Source organism: Hippopotamus amphibius, chromosome 2 (genome assembly GCF_030028045.1).
Source record: "Hippopotamus amphibius kiboko isolate mHipAmp2 chromosome 2, mHipAmp2.hap2, whole genome shotgun sequence".
NCBI classification, from domain to species: domain Eukaryota; kingdom Metazoa; phylum Chordata; class Mammalia; order Artiodactyla; family Hippopotamidae; genus Hippopotamus; species Hippopotamus amphibius.
This window is the reverse complement of record NC_080187.1, coordinates 160,758,687-160,770,774: the sequence shown is the minus strand read 5'-3', so window position 1 is coordinate 160,770,774 and position 12,088 is coordinate 160,758,687. Positions and strand designations below refer to the sequence as shown.

At 37.5% G+C, this 12,088-nt stretch overlaps 1 protein-coding gene across 4 annotated transcripts in view; it reads right to left on the bottom strand.

Moving 5' to 3' along the window:
• Positions 1-7,535: 7,535 nt before the first annotated feature.
• MBIP (MAP3K12 binding inhibitory protein 1) overlaps positions 7,536-12,088 on the bottom strand; it is a 29,360-nt gene continuing 24,807 nt past the window's right edge. The window contains exon 9 of one of the 4 annotated variants that reach the window (XM_057722237.1): positions 7,536-8,048. In XM_057722237.1, coding sequence (XP_057578220.1) covers positions 7,941-8,048 — 108 coding nt within the window. In that variant the 3' untranslated portion in view covers positions 7,536-7,940. The remainder of the gene's footprint in view (positions 8,049-12,088) is intronic. The other 3 variants (XM_057722238.1, XR_009051378.1, XR_009051379.1) reach the window with 3 other exon arrangements.

Sequence of the window (12,088 nt, the reverse complement as noted above, 5' to 3'; positions counted from 1 at the left end):
TTTTAAATTGAACTAAATTAGTCTAAGCCAGTCATGGAAATGTAATTCCTCTGGGCAGTGATTGGTTTAGGAAGGTGCATGTGATGCAATTCTGGCCAATGAGATGTAAAAAGAAGTCTCATTACAAAAAAGAGACGCTTGAGAAGAAGTGGCAGAAGACAGCTTCTTCTGCTGTCCTGCCTACATTGTTTTATCTGGGTGTGATGCCTGAAAGTGTGGCAGCCATCTTGCCACCATGAAGGCTTATAGGTGACAGAGCAGAAAGATGGAAGGAACCCGGGTCTCTAATGAAACTAGTGGATTAACCAATCTTGGACTTCTCTTTGTGTGTAATAACAAACCTCTCATTATTTAAGCCAGTTGGGTAAGAGTTTTCTGTAATTTGTATTTAAAAGCAGCATAATATATTATAGACACACAAACCCTAATGGTGAGCTTTTATGTTTATTTTCATTCATACATTCTCTTGATCATAATAGTTATGCTTCTTGGCTTTTCCAGATCCCCCTAGTTTTCTTGAAAAGAAGTAACTGGGGCTGTTGTCAATGCTGTGGATAAGGACATATACTGCTTAAGGCTTCCGAGGGCAGCAGTTCCATCTTTCTTGTGTATCATTGTATACCCAGCCCCTTAATAGTGCTTGTTATTTAATATAAGTTGAGTGAATAAATGAATTTTCCATAATTCCTTTTTTACCATAGTGTTACATTAGGATGATAGCCTCAGACAACAGACTAAGGTTAAAGGAATGCCTTTTCAATTCCTTTTTTTTTTTTTTTCAGTTTTGTTTATAAAGGCAAATAAAGGTCAGAGGCCATGACTTCGCAAGGATCAGTCACATTTTTTCTCCAGATTTGTTAGTCGGCATGAGAGGTCGTCTATGCTTGTCTTTCTGTTGAGACAGAAAAATGAGATCACAATTCCAAAAACAAGAAGAAAAAAAGGATGATGAATAGCAGCTATTTAATGGGCTGCCACATGAAGGCTGAAGTTCTTTAGCAACAGTGAATTTTAAAGCATACTTCCCATGCTATTAAGCCCTAAATGTTTAAATCAATTGAGATGATACATGAAAGAGGACTTTCACAGTTAAAAATTGAGCATACATTTTATTCTTGGTTAAACTTTCCTATCTACCATTTGAAATATCTGGTTCTCTCTGTATTAAATAACTAGTTAATGTGCATCCCTCTTTTAAAATTACATTTCAGCAAATCTCTAGGGTAGCTTGTTTTACAGGGTTGGAAGCTATGTGTTTCAGAAATCTACTCACTCCAGAGGCTACCACACATAATTCAGGGTACCAGCCAAGAAGTAAAACGGTGGAAACAACCTAGATGTCCCTCACTTGGGAAATGAACATATAAACTCTAGTTTATTCCTACATTTGAAATATTAAGTAACAGTTAAAATAGGTAAAGTAGATACACATAGACCAATATGGTTAAAACTCAAAAACTGTATTCAGGGAAAAGTAGCAAGTTTTAAGCACGATACAATTAAAATAACATTAAAAATAAAACAGTACTAAAAAAATGTATGAAAATGATGCATACCAACTTCAGGATTGTGGTTCCCTCTGAGAGAGAAAGATTGATTGATTTTCACTGTATCCCTACTTGGCCTTTTTCTTTAAAAGTAAAAACATGAAGTAAGGATGGCAAATGATAACACCTGTTAATGCAGGGTAGTGGCAAATGATTGTTTGGTATATTATTGTCTGTACTTTACTGTATGTTTGAAATAGTTCATACTTTTTAAAAAGTGGGCTAATTTCACAATTCTGGAATGGCAAAGATCTATCATTAACTCCTGTTTGATTCTCTAAACTTATATCAATATTCAAACTTTTAATTTTAAGATAGCTTGGAAATTTTTCCTATTTCCTAGTGATTTATAACAGTGTAGATCAAGATCATCCCAGAAAGGCCATTTAAAGACAAGAAAATAGTACTTATAATAAATTAAGTAAAAAACATTTAAAGCATTTTGTGCTACAAGGATGGGTTGTTTTTGAAAGTATCCCAACTTTTTACATAGAGAAAGCAGTTTGCCAGCAACCTAAATGTTTACTTTTTAGAAAGCATAAGCATGTGAATATTTTACAATCCAAGGATTTTCTCACAGTTTTATTCATTTCTCTTGACTAAAGTTTCCTAGAGAAAGTGCATGGGGAAGTGACCTCATGTCTTTAAATTTCTTGGAACCATTAAAAGAAAATATTGGAAAGTGATTTTATCTTGCCTAAATACATGATAATTTTTTTACTTAGGTACTATTAGGAAATTAATACTAGGCATATGAATTTTACAAAGCTCTTCATATTTTAAATATATATCTTAACTCTCAATATAACAGGAAAAATAACATTTACTGTCTGTGTTCATTGATCTTAAAATTTAAGAATATATGTCATTTTATGAATAATTTTTAGAATAAAGGGATAGCCTAACTAGAAACTTTAAAAAGAATTTAAGCATAGTAAACACAATTTTTATTTCATAATATTTTGGATTTGAAGTTACATATACTTGAAATGGGCAATGCCAGTTGAAGGTAACTAATTGCTCATTACTTGCCATGCATGAACCTGGAATAGATCCATCTTGTAAATAGTGAGTGACTGCAGATTTCAAGTACATTTCTATTAGGTGCTGGCTTATCGTTACTCTGGTTCTTGCACGTGCATTACCAAAATGCAATACTTTAAAAAACGTTGACATAATTTTTTGAAGGATGGCAATTGTTAGAAAACATTTTAATTTTTAGACTTGCAAATATGAATTAGAATAACAAGTCCAGTAATTTTTTCATTTCTACATCATTTATTTACTTTCAATCACATTTGTGTACATACCTGTCTTCAGCATTTTTCGCTTAGGAACTATATCAAGTAAATTTTGGTAGCTAAACAACATGAAAGTGAAAAAAACTGCCAAACTATCCACTTAGCAAAATTAGATGGCCCAGGTCCTTGTTGTAAAATACTGCATGATGAAGCCCTTCCTGGTGAGTAAGTGGATGAGTATACCATATTTCCTTGTTGTCCTTAGAAATATATGGTTCACTCATCCATTCTTGAGTTTGAGAAAACTCATTTAGAACATGCACCTGCAGACTCATAGTCTGAGGTTTTGCTTACATGATCAGTTTCATCAACATCATTAGGATGTAAACTGTCCTCTCTATGCATTCACCTTCTGATTCTCTTAATAATTGTGAAAATTCTTCTGCTAATTTCCTCCTACTTGCCATTATGGTCTTGGAAACAAGAAATCCCTAAAACAGGAATCAGTGCCCGGAATAGGATTGTAATAGGCTCTGAGTGAAAAATGTAGAACTAGCTGTGGAGTCAAGGCAGAGGGATGGCGTAGAGGCAGGGGTGACTGAGAGGATTCCCAATTCCATAGAAAACAGGTGGCATAGAGGTAAGGGGTGGCAAAATACCTAAACAACTGCCCCAGATCTCTTGGGCCCAAGCTACATATCGCTAAAGCCAAAGCTTCAGATTTAAGTTATCAAATATTGAAATACAGGAATGTGTTAATTCCCTACGGACATAATTAAAAGTTAGTGGCAACAAGTTTTCTGTACCGGGTTGTCTGGCTAAAAGTAGATAGGAAACAGCAGGAAATGATGTATCTATGTTTCATAAAGGGAATTCTTTTCTGCTGAGATTGTTGAAGATAAGATCCAGACAGCATTCAAAACAGCTCAGGGCTCAGGAGCCTAGCAGCTGAGAGGACAATGGCTAGTAATAGCTAGGCTAGTTGGGGAAGCCTAGCCCTCTTCCACTGGAAGAACATGCCTATCATCCCCAGCCCCCACCCCAATTCCCAATCCTTAGTAAAACACATCCCTAGATTGGTATGTAACCTATGGAGGGGAGGATTTTTAAGGGCCGACTAGGAAAGAAGTGCTTCCTGTCCTACAGTCCTCTTTCAAGTCACTTTTCCTCCTTTATTCTCTTGAGGACAAAGCCATTAAGAATAATGGGGTCTAAAAAGAGCTGAGTAACAAAAATCCTGAAGGAATGGTCATTAGCTGGCCTGGTGATTAAGGTAGCAAGCTTACTGCCCCCTGCCCTCCAAGAAATTCCTGGCATCACCTTTTAGTCAATGATGTACTCAAGAAAGACAATGATTGAAAGCCCACTAAAATACTGGGTAGTTATCACCAGAAGACCCTTAGTCTTAAACAAGCAACTATACCAACTCATACCAACATGGGATTGCGTTCTGGCCTCTTCTTGGAGACTCCGACTCAAGTAGAAAAGGATGCTGGCACCAGACAATACTTACCGGAGAGAGGAGGACTCTCTAATGTCTTTCCGAAGAGCAAGCCTGAAGGATAACAGAAAAAGGAAATCCTTCTAATGGCCAGATCCTAGGAGTGTCAGACATGACTTAGGAACTTATTCTACTACTAAGAGCCAAGAAACAGATGTGTGGCATTTATTTAGGGGCAAACTAGTGACCAGTATATGATCCTGTTTTCTAGGTTTCTTCCCCACCTCTAAGTCATTCTTCTTGTCTAATCATTTTTGTTGAGGTTTTTCCTGTTGTATTGCTGATGTGATGGTAGTAAAATGTGCCAATAACCTCAGAGGAGGTTGTTCTGGCTCCTAGGATGGTGATTACAAGCACCAGATAGAGACTAAAGGTAAGGCATTTGTTGCTGTATCTATAATACTGGATCACATTAGGCAAGATTACCTTGAAGGATAAGTTTGCCCTGCAGACAAGAAATATAGTGGTAAGACATTAGTGGAAACAACTCGTCCACATGCAGTTCTTGGAAATGATTTTAAAGCCCCGCTTTTTTTTCTTTTACCAGGTGACGCCATTTTCAAGGCTTCCACAAATGGTGGTATAAGATTATGTGTACCTTATATTCCTTATATTCCCATGAAGTGGTCCTGCCCCATCATCCCCAACTGATTGAGACCCTGATCACACTGAGATTCAGTCTCTGAAGGACTTGAACTAAGATACAAAGACAGGTAAGTAAGCAGTGGTCAATGGAGTTGTGAGGTTCTGTGGAGCTGGGTGCAGAGTGTGCACTGTGGAAGTTCAAAAGCATGAGCAACCAAGGTGATGGAGACAGGGCTAATGTGTCACCCGTGTCAGGAAGCAGAAACAAAGAGCCTTCATAGAAACCAGTTCACAGAGAGAGAATAAAGCAGATGCATAGATGCTTACGTGTGAGAGAAAAAGAATAAGGAAGACAGAAAGAGACACGGAGAGGAGAAAACAAGGAGGGTAGGGGACAGAGAAGAACTAGACAGAGCCTGAGGCAGCTACAGACACAGAGAAAGAGATGAACTGAACTGCTGGTGACTTTCTGGATGCCGCAATATCAAGCTATACTTACTGCAATTAAATTCCAGATTTCTGATGCTTTTTAACAACTCTGCTTTACAAACTATTGTAGTTAGATTTCTGATTCTTGCAACCAAAGAATTCTTGAGCTAAACATCTGTTCCTTGATTATAGCTGCTTTAAAAAAAAAAACCCACTTTTTAAAATTGAAGTATAGTGAATTTACAATATTGTTTTCCAGGTGTACAGAATACTCGTTGAGTATTTTTGCAGATTACATTGCATTATAGGTTATGACAAAATAGTGGGTATAATTCCCTGTGCTATACAGTAAATCCTTGTTATCTATTTCACACATAGTAGTTCCTGTTAATCCTATACCCCTAATTTGTCCCTCCTTACTTCCCCCTTGCCTTTGATGATGGCAGGTTTGTTTTCTACGTCTGTGAGTTTGTTTCTGTTTTGGATATACATTCATTTGTAATTTTTTAGATTCCACATGTAAGTGATGTCATTAAGTATTTGTCTTTCTCTGTTTGACTTCACTAAACATAATATCCTCTAGGTCTACCCACGTTGCTGCAAATGGCAGCTATTTCATTTCTTATGGCTAAGTAATATTCCATTGTGTATATACACTACACCTTCTTAAGCCAATCATCTGTTGATGGACACTTAGGTTGGTTCTGTTTCTTGGCTATTGTAAATAGTGCTACTACTAACATTAGGGTGCATGAATCTTTTTAAATCAGTGCTTTTGTTTTCTCTGGATACATACCCAGGAGAGGAATTACTGGATCATATGGCAAGTCTATTTTTAGTTTTTTTTTTTTAATTATTTATTTTTAAATTTATTTTTAGCTGCTTTGGGTCTTCATTGCTGTGTGCAGGCTCCCTGTAGTTGTGGTGAGCAGGGGCAACTCTTCATTGTGGTACATGTGCTGGGGTGGCTTCTCGTAGCGGAGCACAGGCTCTAGGTGTGCAGGCTTCAGTAGTTGCAGCATGTGGGCTCAGTAGTTGTGGCACACAGGCTTAGTTGCTCCATGGCATGTGGCATCTTCCTGCACCAGGGACCGAACTCGTGTCCCCTGCATTGGCAGGCGGATGCTTAACCACGGTGCTGCCAGGAAGACCCCTATTTTTAGTTTTTCAAGGAAACTCCACAGTGCTGCACCAGTTTATGTTCCAACCAACAGCATATGAGGATTCCCTTTTCTCCACACCCTCTCTAGCATTTATTGTTTGTAGATTTTTTTGATGATGTCCATTCTGACTGGTGTGAGGTGATAGTGTTCATTTGCATTTCTCTATAATTCATTGAGAAATGATGTTGAGTATCTTTTCATGTGTCTGTTAGTCATCTCTGTCTTCTTTGGAAAAATGTCTATTCCAGTCTTCTGCCCATTTTTTTTTTTTTTTTTTGGATAGAGTTCTATGAGCTGTTTATATAGTTCGAATATTAAACCCATGTCAGTTGCATCATTATGTTGTCTTTTTGTTGATGGCTTTCTTTGCTATGCAAAAGCTTACAAGTTTAATTACATCTCGTTTGTTTTTCTTTTGCATTGGGGGACTGATCCAAGAAAATATTGCTACAATTTATGTCAAAGACTGTTTCACCTATGTTCTCTTCTCAGAGTCTTATGGTTTCATGTCTTATATTTAGGCCTTTTAATCATTTTGAGTTTATTTTTGTATATTATGTGAGGGAATGTTCTAATTTCATTTGTTACATGTAGCTGTCCAGTTTTCCCAGCACCACTTGTTGAAGAGACTGTCTTTTCTCCATTGTATATTCTTGCCTCCTAGGTCAGAGATTAATTGATCATAAGTGCATGGGTAGTAGCTACATCTTTTAAATGTTTAGTTTGCAACTATGGAGATATATGTACCGCATAATATAAAACTGGGGCACTCCAAAAAGGTGAGGCACTATATGAGCTGTAACATCTTAACTGCTTTCTAAAGACAGACTTGGTTTTAGTCAACCGTAATAGCTAACATTTACTGAGTACTTCTCTTAGGCCAAACTGTTTCAAAAGCTGTACATGCATGATTTCAACTGTTGTTCATAACAGAAAAGGAAATTAAGGCACAAAGAGCGACTAAGTAACTTGCTCAAGGTCACATGGCCAGTAAGGAGAAAAAGGGTATGATCTACTATTTAGATTAAATTGACACTTGGTAAAGAATATATGCATTCATTTAAAACTTATTTCAAATTTTTATTGAATGCCTATTACGTACAAAGTACTGGTTTAAACTAAAACTGGTTAATATCAATGTTACAAATATAAAGTCTTAAATATCACTATTCAAAATAAATCTTCCTTTCTGTGGTAAACACACACATAAAGATGTACTTTCAAATTAAGTTTTTCAGTTTTCAAAATACCTCCTTTAAAACAGAAGGGAATAAATTCCAACAATGTTATTTTCAATGCATTAACTATTTTAAAGTACACTGGAATATTTGAAGATGGCTTGCTACAAAGTGGACTCACATGAAAATAAACCTTGATTTCAGAGGGAAGTCTACATTAATAAATACAATTAATTACATGGATATGTAAGTTACACACATAACTAAAAAAGTAAAATGACAATGAGAGGAATTTTTCATGGGAGGTGATGAGTCGCCAAAGATTCTGCTTCTCTTGATTTTCTGAGCAGAGCTTGTTTGAGGGCACTAATTTTCTCATCAAGTTCAGCCAGTGAATAGTTCTGCTGTAAACAATAACACAAATTGCTGAATAAGACTCTGAAGTATCTTAATGCAGATAAAGTGCTAAATGTACTATAAATATATAAAATATCCAAAAGCATGGTAAATACCTTTTTCTCATGAGAATTTTTAAATTGAACTATATATGTTGACTATACTATAAATTTAAAGGCATAAAATAACGAGGCTTAAATATTTCTTACTTTTGCTTTTCTAATGACTAAACTCTCCTGGACCTTTTATATTTTGAAAGGATTGTAAAATTTTTTCAACTGACTATTCTCATAACCAATAGTTTTTTTTAAAAAAGGTAAATTTTAGGATTAGTTTAACTGCTTAAAATAACTTGAAATTCCCTTTTGATAGATTACCTGCAACCAACTACCTCTCCTGGAAAAAAATGGATGCTCTCAAATTTACTCAAAATTTTACAATTAAAAAAATAAGTCGGGGGGGGGGGAATCAAGATGGCAGAGTAGGAGGATGTGGAGCTCACCTCCCCACACAAACACATCAAAAATATACCTACATGTGGAGCAATTCTTATGGAAAGCTAACTGGAAACTGGCAGAAGAACTATACAACCAAAGTGGCAAGGAAGGTCTCTACGAACCCAGGTAGAATAGAAAAAAAACACATCAGGTTGGGACCTGTGCCCCTGGGAGGAATATGTAAGTAAAAGAAGGTTTGCATGGGTGGACCCTGGCATTGGTAAACAAGCTGGCTGAGCCACAATCTGGGAATTCCAGTCCTGGTGTCCTGCACAGGGGCAACAAGCCCCCTTGCCTGCTGGGAAATCCATTGGGACAGACAGAAGGGCCAGAGAAGCTCTACTAGGGAGGAGTGCGCATTTGCTGGCTTCCCAAGAACCAGGGTGGAAAGAGCCTTGCACTGGTGGGTGCTGCCTCACTACACTTCCCAATCTGAGGGGGTGAATACCCCCTGGCCCCATTCACTCCACACCACAGCCTGCAAGATCTGGGCCAAACACTGGAAAAAGAAGAGTCCAGCTATGCAGAAATAGAACAGGGTGCCTAGAGCGTGATCCGCATGGGGCAGGAGTGGCCGTTGTCAGAGCACCCAGGAACACAGTGGTTCACCTCCCAGCAAGAATGCCCTGGGATGTCCAGACCACACTGCAGCTTCGTGTGAGATTCTAGGAGAAGACTGCCACAAGAGGCGGCCCAGATCTCAGGCAGCAGTGCAGCCCCCTCAATTCCTGCAGTCACAATACTCCTCCATGCCACACCTCTGCACTAGATCTGCGATAAATACAGCAGAGGAAGGGGTGCAGCTCCAGGCTGCTTCTAAGCAGAACCATGAACACCTATGCAGGCAGTGCACAGGTTCTCTCTGCTGAAGCAAGAGACAACCTGCCTCCTTTGGGGCAGGGCACACACTCAAGGGCAAAGAAGCCTAACCTAACCCAACCCTCTGGGCTTCTACAACAACTGGGAAACAGACCCCATCCCTGACAGGTCAGTGACACTCGCTGACAAACAGAGAGGAAGCCCCGCCTACACAGGCTTTAGATACTCCAACACCAACCACATCCCCTCTTAAGGGGATAACAGCCAGCATACCCTGAGGAAAGATATGGCTGCCACCCATACTAAAACCATCCCTTGCACCAGAGACATTGGACATAGTCTACACAGGAATGTTCCCATGTGGAGACACTCCTTCAAGAAGACCACAGTAGATAACTTTCTGCCACTATGAATTTAGGAGAAACAGTTAAGTAAAATATATAAAACAAATACTAACAGACATAAAAGGAGTTGACTATAATAGTAGGAGACTTTAACAGTTCACTGACATCAATGGACAGCTCAACCAGACCAAAAATCAATAAGGCAACAGAGGTACTAGATGACACAATAGGCCAGTTGGACTTAACTGATGTCTATAGGACATTACATCCAAAAATACCACATTCTTACCACATTCATACCAAAAATATACATTCTTTTCAAGCACACATGGAATGTTCTCTAGGATAGACCAAACAAGCCTCAACAAATTTAAGAGGACAGAAATTATTTCAAGTATCTTTTCTGCTGACAATGGTATGAAACTAGAAATGAAACAAAGAAAAACAGGAAAAGGACAAGTAGAAAGGAAAAGAGTAAACAACATGCACCAATGGGTCAGTGATGAAATCAAAGAAGAAATAAGAAAATACCTCAAGACAAATGGAAATGAAAAACACAACTTTACAAGATCTATGGGATACAGCAAAAGCAGTTCTAAGAGGGAAGTTTATAGAGATATATAGGCCTTCCTCAAGAAAAAAAAAAAAAATCTCAAACAACCTAACCTGCCAGCTAAAGTAATTAGGAAAAGAACAAACAAGACCCAAAGTCAGCAGAAGGAAGGAAATGAGAGGAAATAAATATGAGGTAAAAAGAAACAAAAAACCCCAGAAAAGATCAATAAAACCAAGAGATGGTTTTTTGAAAAGATGAACAAAATCAACAAACCTCAAGCCAGGTTCCCCAAGAAGAGAGAGAGGACCCAAACAAACAAAAAACAAATGAGATGTAACAACTAATACCACAGAAATACAAATAATAAAGGAATACTATGAACAGTTATATGCCAACAAACTGGACAAACTAGATGAAATGGACACGGTTCTAGAAACACAGCCTGCCAAAACTGAGTCAAGAAGAAACATAATTTGAACAGGCCAATCACTAAAAGTGAAATGGAATCTGTAATAATAATAATAAAAAGCTCCCTGCAATCAAAAGTCCAGGACCAAATGGACTCACTGGGGAATTCTACCAAACATAGAAAGGCGAACTCATACCTACCCTTCTCAAACTATTCCAAAAAATTAAAGAGGAGCAAACACTCACAAATTCACAATGGTGAAAAGCTCAAAGCCTTCCAGCTAAATTCAGGAACAAGCCAAGGATGCCTACTCTCACCACTTCTATTCCACGTATCATTAGAAGTCCTACTACAGAAGTCAGACAAGAAAAGGAAATAAAAGGTATCCAAATTGGAAGTGAGGAATTAGAACTGTCACTATTTGCAGATGACATGGCACTCTACATAGAGAACCCTAAAGTCTCCACACAAAAACTATTAGAACTGATGAATGAATTCAGTAAGGTAGCAGGATATAAGATTAATATTAAAAAATCTATTGCATCCCTTTACACTAATAATGAAATATCAGAAAGAGAAAATTTTTTAAAAGGGCTATTTAAAACCATGTCCAAAACCAACCAAACACACACACACCTAGGAATAAACTTAACCAAGGAGGCTGAAAGACCTATATGCTGAAAACTATAAAACAAAGAAAAAACTGATAAAGGAAATAGAAGATGAATCAAACCAATGGAAAGGTATACTGTGCTCTTGGACTGGAAGAATTAATACTGTTAAAACGGCCATACTTCCCAAAGCAATCTAGAGATTTAATGTCATCTCGATCAAAATACCTATGACATTTTTCACAGACCTAAAACAAATAATCCTAAAAGTTACATGGAAACACAAAAGACCCAGAATTGCCAAAGCAATCCTGAAGAAAAAGAACAAAACTGGAGATATAACCCTTCCAGACTTCAAACTATACTACAAAGCTACAGTAACAGCACAGAATTGGCAAAAACAAAAAACAAAAAGAACAAAAACAAAAAACCCCCAGACATATAGATCAATGGAACAGAACAGAGAACCCAGAAATAAACCCATGCACCTATGGTCAACTGATCTACCAACAAGGGAGGCAAGAATATACAATGGAGAAAAGAGTCTCTTCAACAAGTAATGTTGGGAAAGCTGGACAGCTACATGTAAATCAAGTCACTCCCCAATACCATATACAAAAACTCAAAATAGTTTAAAGATCTAAATATAGGACATAACACCATAAAAATCCTAGAAGAAAAACAGGCAAAACATTTTCCAGCCATAAATCATAGCAATTTCTTAGATCAGTCTCCCAAAGCAAAAGAAATAGTAAAAATAAACAAATGAGACCTAATCAAACTTAAAAGCTTTTGCACAGCAAAGGAAATCA